We start from the raw sequence: 24,038 nt of genomic DNA, 5'->3' as shown, positions 1-24,038 counted from the left end.
GACGTGGATATAAACAGGCTTCTACTGCATGTAGTGGATCCGATGCCATGTTTGGTTTCACTGCACAAAGATGTTTGTGTGTGTGTGTGTGTGTGTGTGTGTGTGTGTGTGTAACAAGTTACAAGTAAAATCATTATTTCTCCCAACCTTCGTCACACATGCACGTGTGCACACACACACACATGCACATGCACACACATACACAGTCACACACACACACACACACACACACACACACACACACACACACACACACACACACTCCCAAGTAAACACTGACGGTGCACTGGCAGAGTGCTGGCTAGTGAAGAATGGTCGGTCCCAATCTGTTCTGTGCAGATGCAGATGTGTCTCCATTCCTAGGACAATGGCTGTGTGAAGTCATGTAATAAGCAGAGCAGGCTTCACTGTCAGCTGGAAACCTTGTATGTCCAAAACTCTATTTTTATTTATTTTATTTTTGATGTTTTACGTTAAAAAGCATTTAGAAATTGTGAAAATAGCCATCACGCTTGGCTATTTTCACCTTGTTTCTCTTGTGTGATGGAGTAGGCCTGTAGGGCATTCATTTCATGGGGTTGGAAAAAACTATAAAAAGAAGACATATGGAGATACTAGGTTTCTGCGGTGTCAGCAATAACCACACGCTTCATCCATGTCTGCAGGCGATTAGCAGCCGTACAGCACTCATTCTCTCCCAATGGGATTCAGCAATATAATCACTGCAGTTTGAGCCTTAGCTGTTCTGTCGTCCATCCGTCACACTGTGTCTGCACACGGCTGCATTTTTCGGATTTTTAGCTGCGCTTTTCTGACGTATTTCAGAAAAAATCATCCAGTCTGCCAGGACCTTTATGCACTTACACGCACTCACACACACGCACTCACGCACACACACACACACACACACACACACACACACACACACACACACACACACACACACACACACACACACACACACACACACACACATTGTTTTTTACTATACTTGTGTGAGGACATCAACATTTTAGGACGCCATCGAAAACATCCTGAAAATATATGTTATGTTTATAAATATTATGTTTTCCGGTGCACAACGCCGACAGATAATATCAAGAATAGCAAAAGTAGCAGATATACAAGCTCAAAACGCGACAAGTTTGTAGATCTGCTACTTCTGATGTTTTTGTGTGACGCTGCAGTAAGTCAGTTCTGCTCAGAACGAACCCATTGGACGCTTAAACGAATCATTTTTTAAGCGTCTGATGCCTACGAGATAAAGCAAGCCAAAAAACTCTGCAGGGGAAAAACAAAATAATAAGTCTGGCACATTGCCAGCGTTAGAGGGCACGACGAGAATGTCAGCAGGAATCATGCATGCGTTATGCGTTCTCCACCACATTAGGACAACAACACCACAACCATTATTTGGCTTAATTTGTGTAATGAAGTTAATGAACTCCATTTGCAATGGCATCCCATTTGGGGGGGATTATTATAGATATGATTGCGTACTGCGTTTAAAAACCCCAAGAGTGTTAATCACTCATCGCTCTGGTTTTCATATTTTCTGCAAATGGGGACTAATTCAACGGCTGATAATGCACCGTGGGAGGCTTGTGTTTGTCAGCAGCGACGAGGGAGGTTATATCAGTGGTGGTAGAAAGGATGTGTCACTGGTAGGTAGGCGGGTTTCTGAAGTGTCGAGTAGGGGAACAAGGTACCATGAGCATTTACCATGGGTGGTGGTGGCTCAGGGGGAGTGGCTGGATGGTAACCATAAGGTTGCCAGTTCGAACCCGGGCTCCCCCAGAGTTAGTGTCGAAGTGTCCTTGAGCAAGACACTGAACCCCTAATTGCTCCCGATGTGCTAGTTGGTGCCTTGCATGGTTTCCGCTGCCATCGGTGTGTGAATGGGTGAATCTCTATATAAATGCACCATTTACCATTTCTGACGAGAAATATTATACTGTAGGTTGAGAATGAGTGAAATCATCCTTTAACCACTAGTCTCTTAGAAGTAAAAGCAACAACAGGGGAAGGCAGCTTTGACAATGGAGAGGGCACTATACTGTAATCCCCACCAGAACTATATGTATTTATCGCGCATTGCCAAGGTTTTTCCCCTTTCAACCCTTATTTTGAAGAGCCAAATATCCGTAACCGATGACATAATGGTGTGTGTGGTGTCTTGACTGGCTGTTGATGTCTCACTGGGTGCAGAAAAAAACCCACTGCGAGTATCACAGCGCCTGCTGTCGGCCGTTGAAAAACCTTGTTTTCACCAGAAACGACATTCATTGCGCCAATTTGGAGATACAGGCCATTGAAAGCAGCATATAGCTAAGATTACGATGAAAGTTGCTGATGATCGCTCGCTTCATATTTTGAATGAGAGGCATGTTGAAGTCAGAAATTAAGAGCTCAGTATATCCATCTGGTCAAAACCACGGAGAGCTCCCTAGATTACGCGCGCCGAACCTTTCTTTGTGAGCGGTAAACAGGGCAGTGAACGACAACGCACATGCGCGAAAGAGCAAGGAGTATGGTGCAGAAGGAGAGGCCAACTCCAAAAAAAACAAAAAAAAAAACAGAATATTTTTCTCTCGGTTGATATCAATGAAAATGCGCTAGGACGTGTGTACACGTCCTAGCAACCCGTCGGTTGGATTAGTTATGACGTTCCCACACGTCGTACGGTCTAAATGGGTTAAAATGGCCACTGTCACACTTTACACTGGGAAGCTAACGGGATACAGCTATCGATGCGATCCGATCAAAACATGGATTAAAGAATATAAAGCCTAGAAAATGTAGGCTACGGTTCTGGCGGGCTGCTACTGCTAGACTAAAGCTTATTCACGGTTACTACGTTTCTGGTGGTCTTAATTGGTTAATGTGTGTTTTGTGATAATATGTAAAAATACGAAATTTACATTGGGAATTTAATCTGTCAAATTATTGTAGTGGGGTTAAAAATCTTACGCCTGAGATGCAGTGGAGGATACAGAGTATACAAAGCACCAAAAATAGAGGTTGTTTAAAAGTACCTAAAGATTTTACAGTACCCGAGTAAATGTACTTAGTTACTTTCCATCGCTGGGATTATGCATTGATTTGTGTGTGTGTGTGTGTGTGTGTGTGTGTGTGTGTGTGTGTGTGTGTGTGTGTGTGTGTGTGTGTGTGTGTGTGTGTGTGTGTGTGTGTGTGTGTGTGTGTGTGTGTGTGTGTGTGTGTGTGTGTGTGTGTGTGTGTGTGTGTGTGTGTGTGTGTGTGTGTGTGTGTGTGTGTGTGTGTGTGTGTGTCATTGAAAAACGACCTGAGCGTTTGTTTCGGGAGCCATATTTCACGGTGACTCACAGAGAGATGGGACGACTGTATTGTGGGAGATAGTAATGGTCACGTTCACTTTGAGAGTTTTAGTAGCCATATTTCCCTGACCTCAAGAACTCCAGTGTTATTCATCTTGGGGCGGGCTGACTGCGACTGGCCATGGGATGAAATATATGCCAGGCCCTTGATAAATGTCCATGTGGGGGGGGGGGGGGGGGGGGGGGAGAGAGAGAGAGAGAGAGAGACGTGGGGTAATCTGTGTAGCCTTTTATTTATCAGCATACAACATGGAAGAGCAGGTATTTCGTTGCTGTCAGGCAGAAACCATATCTCCATATATACGTTTTATGTTTTTTCACAAACGATCATACTACAGCGTAACACAAAAGCATCAAAAGTAGCAGATCCACAAGCTTAAAACATGGTGCGAAGCGACGCGTTTTGATCTTGTGGATATGCTATCTTCGCTGTTTTGGAATCAGAATCCTGGAAAGTAACAGTTTTGGACATGATGAGGTTTCCACCCGACAGGTTACTGGACTGTATAACCCATTCTGACCTGAGATCAGATTCTAAAAATGTCTTCTGCATCCTGACGATTTTTCAAAAATAGCAGACCTACAAGCTTGTAGCGTGCCACTCGGTGGCGCACTATGAGCTTGTATATCTGCTATTTTTCAATAGCTAAAGCATGACATAATGTTGACACCAAAAGGGGTTCCCGCCCAAAATGGGATAAGGCTGTGTTGTGTGTACACATTGTGCCGTCAAGGAACCCCAGATTGTCAAATGTTAGTCCACCCCGTGGACGGACCCCCATTTGAAAAATTATGCCATGCAGTTTAATATGCATTCGGTCCATTTCATGACACCTAAGGGTCTATTTGGTTGCTAGCAATCAATCAGGGCAATAGGAAAAAGCCCTAAAAAACCCAATAAACATATGTACACATTGTACACATTGTACAGAGCGCGAAGGAAAAGGTTGAGAATCACTGCTCTATAGCTGAAGCCTTGGTGCACCATCACCACCGTCACCACGGAGATGAACACCCCCCCCCCACCCCGCCGGTCACACTGATGTCAGGAACAACGCATCCCTGACCAGCCTGGCCCTGAGCCAATCACCGCACTCTAAACTCAAGTTCACACACAGGGAGAGAGAGATGGAGAGAGAGAGAGAGAGAAGGGAGCAGTGAGAGACTTGCCCAGGGTCAGCTAATCACATCCATAGTTTATCAGAAAGCCAGTGTCAATCAGACAGAGGGAGAGAGTGAGAGGTCATGGACTGAGAATGGAAAAGGGCTTCACTCTGCCAATTATGTCAAGTGTTAGAGGAGTGACTCAGCCATGAGGACCTCAGGAGGAGAGAGAGAGAGAGAGGATAGAGGGGGTCTGTGAGAGAGAGAGGCAGAGAGAGAGAGGCAGAGCACCAGAAGCGAAATAAAGTCGAGCTCATCCAATTATAAAACCTGATTAGCCGTGTCAATTAAACCGTGATGGACGTCCTTTCAATTATCCGTCCGGCTTCATGGAAATCGATGCGTGGGGGGCAGCAAAGGGCCGCGAGCCGCCGAGCGGGCGGCCTCCGCGCCTAGAGTGGGGTTCGATCGTTGCGCTGTCACACCTGGTAGCCCAGATAAAAACCTTACGTCAGCGATGCCACTGATAAAGACCCAGGAGAGATTACAGAGCAGACAAAAGGCAGAGTGACAGAGAGGGAAGCGATAGCGGAGACAGAGATGCTTGTCTGTGTTTGGGTCAGGGATGTTATATGGAAGGGAAATAGACCATAGATCTTTGCATCAGAGGTCACCTCGCCGCCTTTTTGATTTGAGCCCTCGGAACGGCAAAACACACGCAAGGCCATGTTTATGCTCCTGAGTAGTTATTTAACTATTCAAGTGCTTCAGTAGTCGGTACACATTGGAGGTATTTGTTTTTACTTTGGTTGAATTTTTTATACTTTAGTTTATTTCGGAGGCAAATATTGTACTTTTTACTCCCCAAAAGATATTTGACAACAGCAGTTACATGTTAACCTGGCAGATTAATCAAGACAACATACATTAACCATACATTAACCATTAGACCCAATACTAGAGCCCCTCAAAAATAGACGATATACATGTATAAGCTCATATCGCCACATCTCTCCGAGGGAGAGAGCGAGAAAGGGGCACAGACAGACAGACAGACAGACAGCAGTGATATTTGGATCATTATTACAAAACATACATTAACCACTTCAACCGTATATACAGTACATTCCGACCATTTGAAAATAGACAATAATCACAATATACAAGCTTGTAGATCAGCTATTTTCAAAAGATTTTAGAACGTGATATCCTGCATAATGAGTACTTTACTTTTGGTACTTTAAGTACATTTTGATGACAGTATTTGAATTCCAGACTTGTACTTGTACTTGTCTACATTGCAGTATTGATACTTTCACTTATAAGTAAGAAATGTGAGTAGCAGTCAGACTCAGTGTGGGGATTTGCATGGCGGAAATCAGCTCCACTATAAGAGTTGTGCATCATTCTTCTCAGAACGCAGCGGATGTTGGTTGGGATGTGACATATTTTAATGAACATCCTGGCGCTATGGCATGTTTCTGCCACTGTGTATACAGTCACACACCCGCTTCCAGTCACTCGGCAGGAAGTGTGTGTGTGTGTGTGTGCGTGTGTGCATGTGCGTGTGCGCGAGATTATTTTAATCTGTATTTCCGAAGCGTGCGCGCGCGCTTCGGAAATACAGATTTGACAAGTTTTAATTGGTGTTAATAAACCTGTGACTGCACAACGGCACAATTTAATTAGTGGAAATGCTAAGACTCTAGGTGGGAAACGGTCAAACACGCTGGAATGTTGTGTTCTGTTTCTATCTCGCCTTCCCGCTGTCTTGCCTCTTTTTTCCCCCATTTCATCCATTCGTCCTTGTAGTCCGTCCCCCCCCCCTCCACCATCACCACCACCACCCCTGAAGAATCCATTTCATGTCTTTCCAAACAAAGCCTCCTGACATACTAGCGGTCTTTAAAGAGAAATGCCAGAATCTATTTCATGGGTGATTATCTCAGGAAAAATCTGATACCTTAAGTAGTGGGATCAGGGCTGCCGTGTGCGCGCGAGGCTGTGAGGAGCGCCCATCATATAATGCTCAGAGGCTCTGCTGACATGTAATCAATTGTGAATGACCGGCCGGGCCAGACACGGCAAACTGCAGATCATGTGTTGTCTTATTGACATCATAAAAGCCTTGCAGTATGTATGTAGGCTACTGGGCGTTCTCACGGGACCAACCTCTTACCTTTAGCTCTCTTTAGCTCTCTCTCTCTGAGGGATTGATTGAACAGGGCCTTGGTAACAGAGACATGTCGGTTACATTCCCCACCGTTGACGTCCCTGGACGGCATTTCAAATCCAACACTTAACCCATTCTGACATGAGATCAGATTCTAAAAATGTCTTCTACATCCCGACAGTTTTCCATTCTGACCTGAGATCAGATTAAAAGAATCTCTTCTACATCCTGACAGTTTTCTGAAAAAGCTATGTTTCTATGTGAGTCGTTCTTCGATTTTTCAAAAATAGCAGACCTACAAGCTCGTAGCGCGCCACTCGGTGGCGCGCTATGAGCTTGTAGATCTGCTATTTTTCAATAGCTAAAGCATGACATAATGCTAACACCAAAAGGGGTTCCCGCACAAAATGGGTTAACCGCCAGTGACGTCCCCAGATGTCACTTCAGGGTTTTCATTGATTACGCTAGATCTTACGAGCTCTTCGCCAACGTATGAATGGCGCTATAGGTTGATAGGAAACCGAGAAATGAACCGGAAGTGACAAGTCCGTCTCAATGTAAATATATTTACTAAAATGCATTTATCTCGGATTCTTCTTCCGTTTTTGGTCAAAACAAGCTTCATTCAACTAAAGAACCAAACCGATTGATCTACTACCCTTCTACTACCTTCTCCCTGCCAATTAGTACTTAGTTAACTTCGGTACTGCAAGTATATTTTCGTGCCAATATGTTTGTACTTTTACTCAAGTAAGATTTTGAATACAGGCCTTTTATTTGCAACAGTCTTTTTTTTATATTGTGGTATTGCTAGTAAAAAGAATCAAAGTATATCTCATGGTTTGATTCAGGGCTGGTGGTGGACAGAGGGTTTTAAGTGTGAACAGAGCCCTCACAGGCCCACGAGCAGCTGTCGAACAGAACAAGGTCCGACCACGGCTGCATCTCTCATTAACGTCCCCACATCCAATTCTCTGGGAGGGCTAAAGGCCAGTGACCCACAGCCGAATATTTGGCCCTCCCTGCCTCTGCTGTAAATGTGAATGAGGACAAAAAAAAACACCACCAGTGTTGCCAGATTTTGCGAGAGAAATAAACCAGGTCTATGAAAACAAGCCCAAAAGAAGCAACTATAGGCTACGGCTATTTCAAAATAGCCGATACTCATAACGCGATACAATGCGACACGATGTGAGCTTGTAGATCTGTTATTTTCAAAAACATATACAAAATCAAATCTTGATTTTAAACCCTTACAGCGCTAGTATTTTTAGAAAAAATAGGATCTAATTCACACCAGCATTTTTTCCAGTCGAGCTCTTATTTTAAAAAGACACATTTCCAGTCTACCGGAAGTAGTATTAACCTAGCAAGCTGAACGGAGCCTGGACAGGCCTTGTTTACAATATGAATCCAAACCGGTGCACTGGAACGCTCCACATCGCCGGCTCTGTTCCGTCAAAGAAACGTTGTTTTGACCAAGAATGCCATCTGGGACAAGGAACAGGAGATACAGGCGAAAGAAACAGATAGCATGGATTATTATGGTGACGACGATCTAAGATGGGCGATCCAGTGCTGTGCTAACAACATAGCTAGCTAACCGGCTAACGTACCGGTAAGTAGCATTATGGCTCGATTGTTCAAATTCACTATAAAAGCGCAATTGCCATTCATCAACAGCAATGGCGGTAAGCGTAGTGTCAAAAAATAGGCTTCAATTGACCTAGATGTAGGGTAATGGCGCTGAAAGTATTAATTTCATTTTGATTGATTGATGTATTTATGGGGGGGGGGGATTTTGGCAGGGAGACACCTCTCCATTCGCCAAATTATTTTGGGGATTCCCCCCAAAATCCAACTGAATGGCTGGATAATTGAAATTAAGAGTTTACATCGTACACATAAAGCATGCATAAACGTTCCTTAATGCTTATATCTGGTTTCAGTATTCACGTATAGTAAGTACTCAAAAATGGAAACCAGATCAAGTGAAGTACCTCAAGAATTGTACTCAAGTGCAGCACTTGAGTAAAAGTACTTAGTTGCTTCCCACCCACCCCTGCTCTTTGTCTCTCTGTGATCCGTGCGGTTGGCTCACCACACTCGGCAGCCTCCTCTGCGCCACGCACCTCCATTCCTCACAGCCCGAGTGGCTACATGTGCTCCCTCTCTGCTGCTGCTGAGTAGACGGTGCTACGCCCCTGTTGCCCGTGGCCACCATAGGCTGCCGCAAAGCCCCCTAGAAAGAGCCCCCGCGACCAACCAAACCTCCGCCACCGCACACACCCGCACAGGGCTGGGAAGACAGCCGTGGAAAATCCCATTTCTCCCTCAATATGTGCACGCACACACGCACGCATGCACGCATGCACACACACACACACACACACACACACCGATGATGGTTGTCAAGGCTTAGCAGGCATCTCCCTGCTTTTTGAGAGAGACTGAATAGACCAGAATTTCATAAGCAAATCCCCTCATTTGTTTATGGTCATCCTCTGTGATTGAAGTGTGTGTGTGTGTGTGTGTGTGTGTGTGTGTGTGTGTGTGTGTGTGTGTGTGTGTGTGTGTGTGTGTGTGTGTGTGTGTGTGTGTGTGTGTGTGTGTGTGTGTGTGTGTGTGTGTGTGTGTGTGTGTGTGTGTGTGTGTGTGTGTGTGTGTGTGTGTGTGCGCGCATGGGCGCCCATGTGTTAAGTGTTCATTTATGTAATAGCTACAGTGTTTATTTGATGCAGTCGCTTTGATGCTTAAGGAAGTGGTGCTTTTTGATGTCTGGTGGCTGGTCCTGGACTCCATGTTGATGCAGAAGCCGCTACAGTAGTGTTTGGGTTGCTTACGTAAGGGTTTTAGAGCTCAACTAGCCTCGTCTCCTTCCAGACTGCCGGCGGATGGAAACCTTGTATGTCCAAAACTGTTACTTTTCAGGAAAAGCGAAAGGAAAGAAACTGTTCCAATGGACCTACAGATGTGCCATTCCAACACTTTCCTTTCCTCAGGAAATACTTGTTTTCACAAGGTTCTTTTCACTGTTTATCCCTGCAATTTTTTCTCTTTCGTTCCTGAAATCATTGTAAAAAATAATCTGAATACCATTTACATAACAACACCTTAGCAAATGTCTCACTGGCAATTTACTGACAATCCACTGTCTTGTCAATGGCATGACATCAAGTGACGTCAAGCCCACAGACGCAAGCCCACAGACGCACACAAACCCTTGTGATCTTATATATAGATCGCTGTTTTCACTATACTTTTACGCAACACGTATGATGAAAGTCATTAAAACACACGCAAATATGGAGATACAGGGTTTAATGCCCGACGGCAGCAATATTTAAACATTTCAGGAGAGATGCAGTGTTTCGATGCAGAGCGAGAAATGTTGAGTTGACGCAGGGCCATTAAACAGACCCTCCTACACAGATTTTTCCAGGCAGAACCTTGGCAAGGATGGTGTAATAAAAATGCTAGTGCAAATGCAGCAGTGGGCATCGCTATTTATTCATTTTTCTTTTTCATTTTTCTTAGTCATTCAACTTTTCTTCAAACATACGTGGTATGACATTGAGGGAGAGCTCCTCGTTTTCGCTGCCTGGACAGTTTTGCTGCATAAAAAAACGAGAAGGAGATTATTACAAATCAAATCAGGCTCTCGGTGGCTGCAATGAGGGCATTCTGATTTGAGCAACTTAAAGCTGCATTCCGAAACTTATCTTAATGACGGGAAAAAGCACTGCAACTACAGAGGCTAACTCAGGTTCCAGTTCACTAAGTCTAAATGGTCTAAGTCAGTGCTTCCCAAACTTTATTTTTAGCTCAAGACCCAGAAGACAAATTTGACGTAAGCCCCGGGACCCAAACTAGTGAAAATAGCAGATTTACAAGCTCATCTTTGCGCCACGTTCTGGGCTTGTATTCAGTATCTGCTATTTTCACTACTTCTTGAACTTTGTTTTTATTCATTCATGGAAATGATTAATGATTTTATTTATGAAATTCTTTAGAAAATTGTTGGAATTGTCTTTGTGTTGTTGTGACTTATAGATAATAGAGTGGTGCCTTTTGGGCACTGGCCTACTTGGAACGATGCAAGTTGGAAATTATATTACGTCTGTGTCCATTTTATGCCCTTCTTTTTTGTCAGGCATGCCCAAATATGGGCGTCTATGCAGACGTCAGAATGATGTTAGAACAGTCCAGCTCCATATTGCATTTTTAAGATAGATAGAGATAGATAGATAGATAGCTTTATTGTCATTCAGCAGATACATAAAATGCATAAGAGAACGAAATGTCGTTTCTCTGGCTTTTAGTATGCTAGTTAAAAGAGAGCTAAAATACTATTAAAATCTAAAATCTATATAGTATTTTAGCTCTCTTTTAACTAGCATACTAAAAGCCAGAGAAACGACATTTCGTTCTCTTATGCATTTTATGATCTGCTGAATGACAATAAAGCTATCTATCTATCTATCTATCTATCTATCTATCTATCTATCTATCTATCTATCTATCTATCTATCTATATTTAGATATAAATTAAGCAGGATATTTACTTGCGAGTTAAAAACTGTCCCGCAGCCCAAACATGATGGGTCCCCACAAACTGTTTGAGAAAAGTGTTTTATTTAAGACTGCTTAACAATTCAACCCCTTTAAAAAAAACTAAATCCACAGTTTTTCTCCCCCCCCCCCCCCCCCCCCCCCTCCTGTACTGCAGCGGCGGGCGGCCCGGAGGAGGTGGCTCTGTACGTGGGCATGGTGGCGGTGGCGCTGTGTCTCAGCCTGCTGCTGGTGGTGGTGGTGCTGGTGTACCGACGGCGCAAGGAGGGCCTGGACGCCGACGTGGCCGACTCCTCCATCCTCACCACCGGCTTCCAGCCCATGGGCATCAAGCCCAGCAAGCCAGGTGTGTGGGCACCGCACAGGCCGCAGCGCAGCAGCAGACCCCCACCCAACAGCAGTACGGAAAAACACACTGTTCTATTATATGTGCTGTCCGTCTGTCTGTCCGTCTGTCTGTATTTCAGACCCTCCACCCAACAGTAGTACGGAGAAACACACTGTTCTATTACTGTATATGTGCTGTCCGTCTGTCTGTCTTCAGACCCCCCCCCCCCCCCCCCCACCCAACAGCAGTACGGAGAAAAACACTGTTCTGTTATATGTGACCAGATTTGACTGAGGGACTGCCATTGGATTTTCGTTTTTTCATGTCATGTGAAAGCAGGGAATCATAGCTTCAAATTGACATACCTGTATTGGTTGTTCAGTTTGACCCACCAGTTTTGGAGATATGGCTTATAGAGTAATGTCTTGCAGAAAACAACGAGTTAAGAAAACAGCCTTGAAAGGTTCACTTCTGTGGTCTCTAACATTACACCTAGCTACATGTTTGGGCATTTATTTCATATTTACATGTCGAGTTCAGCTCTGACACTTATTTCAAACATGCTCTAGTATGTGAAGAGTCTGCCTGTGCTATTAACTCATTCAGGAGAAAAACTTCAGGCTCTCAGTCAAATCTGGTCACATAATTATGTGTCCGTCTGTCTGTCTGTCCATCCTCAGACCCTCACCCCTACAGCAGTACGGAAAACACAGTTCTCTGTCTGTCTGTCTGTCTGTCTGTCTGTCTGTCTGTCTGTCTGTCTGTCTGTCTGTCTGTCTGTCTGTCTGTCTGTCTGTCTGTCTGTCTGTCTGTCTGTCTGTCTGTCTGTCTGTCTGTCTGTCTGTCTGTCTGTCTGTCTGTCTGTCTGTGTCCACGGTGGACCATTCATCACCATGGAACACATTGATCCCTCATTAGTACGGTCGCGGTGGTGTGGTGAATCTGTTTATAGAGGGTGCTAGTCTGAGAGAGATTGATGATGGAGCGTGTGTGTGTGTGTGTGTGTGTGTGTGTGTGCCTGTGTGTGTGTGTGTGTGTGCGTGCGTGCGTGCGCATAGCTGCAGGCCTTGGTGCCAGCTTGTGTGTGTGACACTCAATCAGCGTGCATTTCTCACAGGCAGGTTACACAAATGTAAGCGTAAGCGCTTCTCATGGTTGGCCAGGTTTATTTGGGTTGATGAACTGGGTTTAACTGAGAAAGGCTTCTCACAGGGCCAGGGCCAGACAGTTAATATTAACGGTATTTGTTTTGTTATTTACACCCAAGATCATGTGACATCATCTGCTCTTGGCTGGACTGCCTCAGATGTGTTGCTGATGACTGTGTGTTCATCACACACAAAGAAATCCTGTTGCCAAGGCTTTTCTTTTTTGATACTGAAGATTACCAATATATGCTGTTACACTAAGCAACTTAACCGCTTCATACCTACTGTATACTTGGTTGACCGGATGTCCCTAAGGGCTCTACTGGTTTTATGTATTAATTAAATTGAAAATAGCTGATCGAGACGCATCATGAGCTTGTGTAGATGTTCTATTTTCTGCTAAAGGTTTTCATACTGAGTTTTCTCCAAATGGGGCTCATTATTTGGGATGCACGATATATCGGTCATCGTATCCGTATCGGTCATATTGGCCTTAAAAATGCAACATTGGTATCGAACTGAACAATATATCTCCTCTGTCTGGTGGAAACATCATCATTATTTATTTACTTATTAATTATGTCCAAAACTGTTCAAATTCTAAAGTAGCAGATCAAGGTCAAAACGCGTCGCTTTGCGTCATGTTTTGAGCTTTCGTACCTGCTACTTTTGATGCTTTTGTGTGACGCTATATAGCATGATCAAGTAAGGGTGTTAATTTACAATAAAAAACCACACAAATAAGACATGGTTTCAGCTGATATCCCCTAGCCATTATGTTGGGCCAACTAATCGTTGACAGTGGATGAACCATACTGCCTGCCTGCTCACTTTGATGCAACGGATCAACTAGTCTGTCTGCGTGCTGGATGGAGATTCAAGCCATGTTGCAAAACGTCTGTGATTCACCAGGACAAAACAAACACAAAACAAGCCTTTGTGCTCCGTTCAGTCTCTCCCTCGCAGTGCTGTTTGGAATTGATTGTGTTGATGTTGGAGAGAGAGAGAGAGGGAGGGAGGGAGGGAGGGAGGGAGGGAGGGAGGGAGGGAGGGAGGGAGGGAGGGGGAGAGAGAGGGGGGAGAGGGGAGAGGGAAACGGATAAATAGAGACAGAGGGAGAATAAGATAGTGTTGCCATGTCGGCTTATTATAAGCAAGGTTGTTGCAGTTTTTTGGGCTTGTGTATTTTGGGCTTGCTTCCTATGTTTGTAATTATTGTGCAGGCTATTTGTCCACGGACCTCCTTCTGAAATTATAAATTGTGCCAGGGACCTCTATAAAATATATTTCACATTTAGCAAATTCTTTCCTCATTTTTTTTTTAAATAGCAGATCTACAGATCTTGTAGATCAAATTGCCGATGTATATACATAGGTTTAAAGTGCTCTTGGCCTAGGTTGCTTCTTTTGGGCTTGTTTTCATGAACCAGTTTGCTGTGTGTGTGTGTGTGTGTGTGTGTGTGTGTGTGTGTGTGTGTGTGTGTGTGTGTGTGTGTGTGTGTGTGTGTGTGTGTGTGTGTGTGTGTGTGTGTGTGTGTGTGTGTGTGTGTGTGTGTGTGTGTGTGTGTGTGTGTGTGTGTGTGTGTCAGACAGACAGACAGACAGACAGACAGACAGACACTGTGTGTGTGGGAGACAGAGAGAGGAAGGCGGAAAGCGACTGGCTCAGGGTGTTGTGTGTGTTGTCAACAAGCAGTGAACATTTGTATTTGTGTGAGAGCAAAATGTGTTGTTGTATGGTATGCCAGATTGGATCATTTCTCTCAGCGTTGTGCGTGTGTTGTGACAGCTTTACAGGATATGACTGCCTGCACGCGTGTGTGCATGTATTGAGCCCCAAATACTCTGCTGTTCCACATTCATACATTTTCTTTGTGTGTGTGTGTGTGTGTGTGTGTGTGTTTTTGTTTGTGCATGCAATATTCGATAACGTTGTTAAATACCTCAATAACGATATAACTCGATAATGATGAAGGTTAAGTTTAGCAAACTAAAGACATATTAATTCAATATGTAAAACAAATATCTAGCCTAACTAAAGGCAATATAATGCCACTGGACTTTGACTTTCAGTTGCATTATTGCACATAGCCTAAATGCAATAATTATATTAGGCGTGCTGCCATTCAGGGTGGAAAATAAAATTCTCCTTTTGGATTTGGGGAAGTACATTTTACTGGGAAGTACATAAACAGAAAACGTTCAGTTGAGAGGGGCGGGGAGGAGCAGCTGTGCGCATATCAAGTTGAATGTTCACAGTGCTTTGCCGATGGGATTGCTCAATTGGCAAATAGACATAATAATATGTCATTTCCCCCGTGATATGTACTGTATACCTTGCATGATCATACCTTGAATGAAGGTAAGTAAAATCTTTGATATATCTTGGAGCCTTAACGTGTTTTCTGCTGGTGTTTTGCCCCCCCTATAGAGAACTCTCATCTGCTGACCATCCAGCCTGACCTGACCACGACCACCACCAGCTACCAGGGCACGCTGCGCTCTCGCCACGACAACACCGCCAAGTTCTCCATGAGCAACGGTCAGTTCTGGAAAACCCCCTAACCCTTATTTTATTATAAGATAAAATTATATGGTTTAGAAACTTTTAGTATTAAGACCTAAAAGTATTTTAGCAACTTAGGTGTAGGGTTACTTTTAGTAGCACATTCTGATTTAAGCTCAGTCTTTGAACACACCATGGAACTTTAGGCCTGCCTAATCTACTTAAAAGTATTTCATTTTACATAATTTGCTTACGCTACTGTGGTATAGGAGACCAATGTAAAACTATATAAGAGGTTAATAGAAACAAACAAAACAACTAATCACTGAGAGGCACAAAGACGTTGTTTTACATGTAGTTGTTCTCTGGTCTCCTATTAACATTAATTTGTCAAATACTGGATTATTACAGATCTGCTATTTTAGATTTTTTTTTTTTTTTTTTTAATCCCAAAATGTAGCCGTCTTGGCTGTCGGGTTTCCACCCGACAGCAACATTATACAATATGAATCTCAAAAAGTAATTTCCGCAAAGAGTAGAATGAGTCACTGTTTTTAATAACGGTAGGAGCTTTCAGAGACTGCAGCATGTACTGTACAGTACATTTATAAAAGTCTGGAGGAGTCTATATAAATGATAACCTTGGTTGGTCCTTATCATGGCTATATTCCTGTAGATGTCGTATATTATACTTATTATAGACACTCTTAACACAAGTCAGCCAGCCTAGCCACGCTGCTATTCTGCTGTTATTTCATGACAAACGTGAAGGGAGATGATGGCTGGCGAGATTCAGAGCGGGGTAATACTAAAGTAACGGGACCTTCACTGTTATAAATGTAGGTTTCATGTTGGGTCAAATTGATGAACTGCGTGAGCCACGCATGTTTTACAGTTGAACAATTGAGCTTGTCGTGTGCAAACGTAGTCTTCTACCTCTTTCCTCTTACCTGTGCAGTCCTCCTGCTGCGTGTCTTCTTGTTTTATTGTTCCAAATAAATTATTCCATCTGAAAAGTCCTTAATTCAGCAACAGCTTCCAACAACAACAACAACAACAACAACAACACAAGACGCTAACTGAAGCCGTAATCATGTTAAAAAGAAAAGAAAAGAAAAACATCCACTCGTCTCAACCCATGCACAGCTGGGCATGCAGCGTTGACGACGCGTTGTCTCTCACTCTATCGCCTGTAGTCAATTAAATTGTTAAGCTTCCCAATTACGTGTTTAACAAACTACACTACAACTAACCTACAACAGAAAGTGTAACATTTTGAATCTCTATACAGAGCTTAAAGTGAACTGAAACAACTTTGTAGCAGTGAGTGACAAAGAGGTATTTGTTTTTTTCCTTAGACAATTTAATGCAGACATAGGCCAGTACTTCTGTGTCTGAATGGGAAAATCTTATTTCTGTGTTATTCAATATATTACTTTAGCACAAAATATAGGCTTTTCTAAACCAAGCCCTCATTCAAAAGTTATGTAGGCTGTCATTGTATTTTCTGTTAATTAACTCACAGTTTAACCCAGTGATCCTCAGCCATTTTCAAGGACCCCCAAATTAAATGTATCTGAATTAGTCTAGGGCCCTAGGGTGACAGGGTCCTAGGTTATTTCATTATGATTTCCATCTCTCGACTGGGACCCCAATACATGTTGCAGACATGTTTACAATATTTTACAACAGTAGCTACTTATATTTTGTTATTTAAAGCTGTGATTATTTATTTAAGAAGCACTGTTCTGAACCAATGTTCGCCTTGAAATAAAAATAAAAAAACATAATCATCCTTAACCTTTAAGCTAAAATCATTGTTTTAATTGATGGCCTTCATGCCCTGGCACTCGGTCTTTGCCCTCAAAACTTTGACCACACTAAAGGCCAAGTGGCCTTGCCCCTAAAATGAAGAAATTCCAGGCCTGATCCCAACAGAAAGAGACAGAAAACAGACCTGAGAGTTATCTAACAGCATTTCAGTTAGACACTTTCATCAGGATCTAACCATGTATTGCCATGATATTGTATACAGTTTGGCGGTGTGAGTTATTGTATGAAAATGTAAGGGCATATACCATCCACACAATCCACAGAATCACACATTTAACTCAAGGAGGAGGCTGGGAAGGTGAAGGGAGTTTGATAAGAGACAGCTGCAGGAACAGAGCTGTGACCACTGACCAATGCTGAGGCTGAGCCTAAAGAGTGCTTAAAATATAATTAGATTGAGGGCGTACATGTTTGTGTTCGCTTGTTAGCGAATGAGAATGAAGGGAGCTGAGTGAAGTTGAATGTGGAGAGACCGTCTGACTGCTGTGGGTGTATGTTATGAATTTAAATTTACTATTAGCGAATAAGAATGAAGTCAGAATGAGTGAGGCGAGCATGGAGACCCTGATTGCCATGCCTATACCTGAACTCTCGATATTACAGCAGGATTTAAGTGGCACTGAAATGACATTTTCGATTATTTTACTCTGGCCTGTCGTTCCGAGTATTCTGAGTATTCTCATGTATTGTGCGTGTACAGGCCCGCTGCTGGACCCGCTGCCCGCCAACGGCTCACACACACTGCACAACGGCAAGCTGGTCGCCCCCGGCGACCCGGCTGACTTCGTCAGCAGGCTGTCGTCCAATCAGGGCTACTTCAAGACGCTGCCGCGCGACATGGCCAACACCTCCTTCGGCACCTTCAACTTCCTGGGAGGCAGGCTGACCATCCCCAACACAGGTGGGCTAGACGGACATTGTGCCATCTTATAATTATCATACCTTATTGTATGTAAGATATAAAGATAAGGTTGTAAATGGGTGAAGTGCTCCTTAACAGAATGTGTTATTTAGTTTGTTTGATGAAACGACGGATGACTGACAATGCTACTCTCCTACAGAAAACAAAACTCCAGCGACATGACTTTATGTGCACTGGACGTGTAATGGGAGATGTAGTCTTTAGCTCAATTCTAAGCTTGAGAGTTGTAGTCAATTTGTAGGTGCCCTCTTTGGATAACTTTGTACCTTTTTCACCGTCCGTTGATGGTCCAAAAGCATGTGAGAAAAATCACTGGTTGAAGAGATTTTGTGTAGAGCGAGGAAAGAAGGAGCCAACCAAGTATAGAGCCCTGAGGGACATCAACTAAGTATTTAGGGGTTTATGTGGTTATGGTGAATTTAACTTTGCAACGTGAGCATTTCCATCTTTTCCCCACCGTCCACCAGCATCCAAGTTCAATGCTGTACTTAGGTGCTCAGCAGTGCATGTTATATCCACCAGCATGAAAGGATTTTAAAATGACACATGGCCCCCAGCTTATGAAAGTCACAGAAGCTGTCTTCAAACTCTTATCCAAGTTTATTTATGAGTGGACTGTATTTTCGGCAGTCCTGTCCAAGGCCCCAGAAGATGCAGACACATTGTCGTTCAGTACTGGGTGTACGGAAGGAAAGTGCAGCAATGTATTTATTTTTCTTTAACTGCACAGAGAAAGGGCTCATGCTTGCTTTAAAAACAGCACTTCAGCACTTCAGAAGAGAGTATAAGCATGTGGCGCCTTGCAGCTCACAGTTCTAATTGTGTTCACATCTTCCCAGTTATGTCCATTAGGATTAGGAATGCAAGGTCTAACTCCCCGGCTTTGTCTAGTGTCAATACTATACGTACAGTATGCAGTTGTTTGAGACGGGGAAGCTGGGTGATATTGGTCACTGCAAGTACTCCTACGGGCTGGGGCGGCACCTGTCAGCAGGGAGTGCTAGGCGAGAGGAGTAGGATGGAGGCTCTACGTCCTCCTGGTGGGGGCTCCTCACTGGCAGGTGAGCCAGTACGTCCTCCTGGTGGGGGCTCCTGACTGGCAGGCGAGCCGTCCTCCTGGTGGGGGCTCCTCACTGGCAGGCTCTACGTCCTCCTGGTGGGGGCTCCTCACTGGCAGGCTCTACGTCCTCCTGGTGGGGGCTCCTCACTGGCAGGCTCTACGTCCTCCTGGTGGGGGCTCCTCACTGGCAGGCTCTACGTCCTCCTGGTGGGGGCTCCTCACTGGCAGGCTCTACGTCCTCCTGGTGGGGGCTCCTCACTGGCAGGCGAGCCATCCTCCTGGTGGGGGCTCCTCACTGGCAGGCTCTACGTCCTCCTGGTGGGGGCTCCTCACTGGCAGGCTCTACGTCCTCCTGGTGGGGGCTCCTCACTGGCAGGCGAGCCGTCCTCCTGGTGGGGGCTCCTCACTGGCAGGTGAGCCAGTACGTCCTCCTGGTGGGGGCTCCTGACTGGCAGGCGAGCCGTCCTCCTGGTGGGGGCTCCTCACTGGCAGGCTCTACGTCCTCCTGGTGGGGGCTCCTCACTGGCAGGCTCTACGTCCTCCTGGTGGGGGCTCCTCACTGGCAGGCGAGCCGTCCTCCTGGTGGGGGCTCCTCACTGGCAGGCGAGCCGTCCTCCTGGTGGGGGCTCCTCACTGGCAGGCGAGCCGTCCTCCTGGTGGGGGCTCCTGACTGGCAGGTGAGCCAGTACGATGTCAGCAGGAACAGCAGTGACAACACAAAAAAAGGAACACATGGTCTCACAGTCAGGTGGCGCAGAGATAAAGCACCATGCCCACCACTGCGGACTCTACGCTAGGCCCTCAAATCCATCACGATGCATCCGGCTTTGGCCGCGCGGTGATCTTTGTCATTGCATGTCCTGTGGGCCCTGTGGGCTGGGGCCGGTGGCTGTGAGCGGAGAATGTTGAACGGGAGGAGTAGGACGTTGGTGCTGCGTCCTCTCGGTGGGGGCTCCTCACTGCCAGGTGAGCCAGTGGGGTACAACATATGCCTCGGTTGCAATTAATGAATGATTCTTTAAAGAAAATAAGAAAGTATAATACAGGGTTAAGTGGTACATCATACTAATTGATTTAGTTGATTATAAGATAATCTGTTACAATCTTTTCATGTTGATTCATAGATATAAAAGGAAAAAACGTCGTTTAATTGCCGAGCCCTAGTACAAAAGCAGTAGCAACACAGACATTTTTGGTGAGGAATTAAATTGCAAGGAAAAGGGTTGGGTAAAACAATTATCGGCTACACACCCACCGCTGTTTTCCAGGAACTCTTTGATTACACCCAAAAGTGACAAAAACAAAACGCTTCAGAAACCTAAACTCGTATCCCGCTTGGTGGGACGTCACTGTGTAGAAACATGTCTTCATATTCAGCTGACAGCTGCTCCGGCAGAACCCTGAATGACCCGTGTTTGTTCTGCTGCGGAGGAGCGGATGTTGTTTACGGATGTGGTGTCAGCAGTCATTACGCAGATCAAAGCCCGCCACTTTTTGCAACATATGGCGAACAACGCCAGCGGTTAATGTAGGTAAATTTGGGGGACATCTGGGTCACCTTTGCATTGTGCGCCGAAAGCCTGTGTGACGGCGGGTCATCGCAGGGCCACCTTCTGTTGTCACAGACAACAGCTTGTGACGGAAGAAAGTACTTATGTTTTAGATACCCTCTGTAGAAATAGTCTGTTGCAGGAACAAGTTTGGTATTCAAAATTTACTTGAGTACATAAGTATTGGTATCAAAATGTACTTAACCCATTGACCTCGAAAATAAAAAAAGAATCTTATAAATCTTATAAATCCTCAAAAATAGCAGACCTACAAGCTCGTAGTGCGCCACTCGTAGATTTGCTATTAGATCTGCTATTTTTAAATAGCTAAATTACAACATAATGTTTAAAACACCAAAAGGGGTTCCCGCCCAAAATGGGTTAAAGTACCAAAAGTAAAAGTACTCATTATGCCGAAGGTCCCATTTCACAAGTTTTAAAATGCATAAAAATCCTTTGAAAATAGAAGATCTACGAGCTCATAATGAGTCACTTTATGGCGTGTTATGAGCTTGTAGATCGGCCATTTTCAAATTGCCAAAGAATTGAGGTCTGAAGTGGCTTTGCAATAATCTAAATCTACAAAGTAACTAGTAACTAATGTTTTCAAATAATTATAGTGGAGTAAAAGTGCATAATCTTCCTTTGCGATGTAGTGGAGTAGAATGAAAGTTTTAAATACTCCAGTAAAGTAAAAAAAAAAAACACCTCAAAATTACTCAGTGTATTTAGTTACTGCCTCCATGCAATGTCTCTTGTCACCCACAGCCGCACTGCATATTTAAGTAGACAAGCACCCTTTTCCTTCACTCTTATTCTTTTAGGGGCAGCAGCAGACTGGCCTCATACTTCCTTCACTCTTATGAAGAAGACCTCTTCTTCCCACTGTTCGTTCAAGTTGTATCGTTGTTTTTTATTCTTCTTTTTGGCCTTTTTCTCTTTTTTTGGCTTTCGCCTTTATTTTATTAGTTTTTTTTTTTTATAGAGGGACAGAGACAGGAAATGGGGAGAGAGATGGGGGGGGGGTGACATGCAGTAAAGGCCGTCGAGATTGGGAGACAAACTCGCAACACACTGCCAGACTGGATTACCAGCCTGGACCGCTGAGCCACGGCCCAGGCCCTTTTTGGCCATTTTTTGGCATAGAATTAATTAATTCTCACTCATTGGATTGCAGGGGAAATGCACAACATTCTCTGGACGGTCAGAGTTATAAATTATATATAGCAATAATTAACAGGGTTCTGAAGGTTGGTGTAGACGTAGAGTGTGACAGTGTTGCACAAACGTATAGACATATAATTATATAGTGTATTTTTTTATAGTTTCATTTCACAGATATTCGATGTTAGATGGATGTGTGTGCATGTGTGTGTGGACCAATTAACAGGAGCTTAGGATAAGACAGCTAATGTACTGTACATTGTACATAACAACACACTACAATAGTTCAGGGCCAGGGTTGGATTTGGTTTTCTACTACTAATTACTGTACTTCAAGACTTGTATGTTTTCACAAGGGGGTGTAAGAGCTTGTTCTCAGCAGCTGCTATAACAAAGCTGGATCGACGCTGAATACAATTAAGCCTCGTGAACATAAGGGATTCTCACATTCTGTATACGGTTTACCTTAAATAATGTGGGCTGCAAGTTCCTGCTGGTACTCGTTTGTTTTTGCTTTTCAAAGTCTAAAAAAGGTCTTGATTCAAATCAACCCCTTTTTAAACCCCTAAACCATCCCATCACCTTACAGTATAACTGTTTGTGCACGAGTATGCACCCATGCACTAATATTGTATAGGTCATGTGTCTTCATAAAACATGATCTGCCCATCTGCAAGCTCACAATGTGTTGCACCTCTACACCAACGAGGTTTGCTGTAGAGGTCAAGTGTGCGAAAGTATTGAGGGTTTCAGCGGTTAGATGTCTGAAAATACACATTAACATGAATCCAACATATTAATGGCACAGATAATGTGTAAATAAACAGACAAAAAAACATCAACTTTCATATCACTGATGACAGTGCTGCCAAACAAGCCAACCTCCTGAAGGTCTGCAAGGCCAAGTACCGCACCTGGGGAGACAGGGCCTTCTATGTTTCTGCCCCCTCCCTCTGGAATGCACTCCTCAACCATCTCAGAGTCGCCTCCTCCCTCCTCTCCTTCAAAACCTCACTCAAAACCCACCTCTTCAAGATAGCTTTCCCCAGCTGAGGTCTGGTTAAGATGTCCTCCCATCCCTTGTTTATCCTTTTATGTTTTTGACATTGCACTGATTTTGTACTTGTTTTGCTTGTTTTTGTTCTCTTGAATAATGTCTGTTCCTAGTGTTTTATGTAAAGCGCTTTGGGTATTTAGAAAAGCGCTATATAAATTTGAGCTATTATTATTATTATTAAACAAGTCTATGAAGCTATTTATGAAATCTATGAAAAAGTGTAATCTGCAACAGTTTTATACAATATCTGGAAAGGGTCTCTGCATCGTCTCTCTCTGTGGTGGCTGTGAGCAGTGAGCACATACAGCTATCTTGCTCTCATTGGCTGTAATACAGGATTTCTCGGGACACGGTCAAAACCCAGTTCATACTATAATAATAATAATAATAATAATGGATTTTATTTATAACGCACTTTATATTCGTCAGAAGTGCTACAGCAAATAAATAAAAGCAGAAGAAACAACACACCATTAAAAACATGGAACGGGAACACAGCGAGCAGCTCCTTTCACACACAGCGAGCAGCTCCTTTCACACACAGCGAGCAGCTCCTTTCACACACAGCGAGCAGCTCCTTTCAAACACAGCGAGCAGCTCTAACAATGTCTGTCTGTGTGTGTGTGTGTGTGTGTGTGTGTGTGTGTGTGTGTGTGTGTGTCTGTCTGTCAGAAACACTGCCGTAGCTCCTTACTGCCTGCATCAATCACTCCCACTTTTCACACAGGCATTGACCATATGAATATGGAGGGCGTAACGAAGCCCTTTTTTCAGTGAGCACATACAGCTATCTTGCTCTCATTGGCTGTAATACAGGATTTCTCGGGACACGGTCAAAACCCAGTTCATACTATAATAATAATAATAATAATAATAATGGATTTTATTTATAACACACTTTATATTCGTCAGAAGTGCTACAGCAAATAAATAAAAGCAGAAGAAACAACACACCATTAAAAACATGTAACGGGAACATTTAAAACATAAGGGCAAGGCTATAAAAATGCTTTGGTAAAAAGCGAACGGCGAGCGCTTTTATCGGCACTGGATCTTCTCGCAGCTCCTTTCACACACAGCGAGCAGCTCCTTTCACACACAGCGAGCAGCTCCTTTCACACACAGCGAGCAGCTCCTTTCACACACAGCGAGCAGCTCCTTTCACACACAGCGAGCAGCTCCTTTCACACACAGCGAGCAGCTCCTTTCAAACACAGCGAGCAGCTCCTTTCAAACACAGCGAGCAGCTCCTTTCACACACAGCG

At 44.0% G+C, this 24,038-nt stretch overlaps 1 protein-coding gene across 2 annotated transcripts in view; it reads left to right on the top strand.

Annotated features, from left to right (window-relative positions):
- The window catches only part of unc5a (unc-5 netrin receptor A), a 278,720-nt gene that overhangs the window by 207,523 nt on the left and 47,159 nt on the right, over window positions 1-24,038 (top strand). The window contains exons 8-10 of one of the 2 annotated variants that reach the window (XM_083785438.1): window positions 11,363-11,551; window positions 15,113-15,223; window positions 17,721-17,921. In XM_083785438.1, the coding sequence (XP_083641564.1) occupies window positions 11,363-11,551; window positions 15,113-15,223; window positions 17,721-17,921 (501 nt within the window). Of the gene's footprint in view, window positions 1-11,362; window positions 11,606-15,112; window positions 15,224-17,720; window positions 17,922-24,038 lie in introns of both variants that reach the window. The other variant, XM_083785437.1, reaches the window with a different exon arrangement.

Source organism: Protomyctophum parallelum (genome assembly GCF_964188405.1).
Source record: "Protomyctophum parallelum genome assembly, chromosome: 16".
NCBI lineage: Eukaryota > Metazoa > Chordata > Actinopteri > Myctophiformes > Myctophidae > Protomyctophum > Protomyctophum parallelum.
This window is presented reverse-complemented; position numbering and strand designations above follow the sequence as displayed.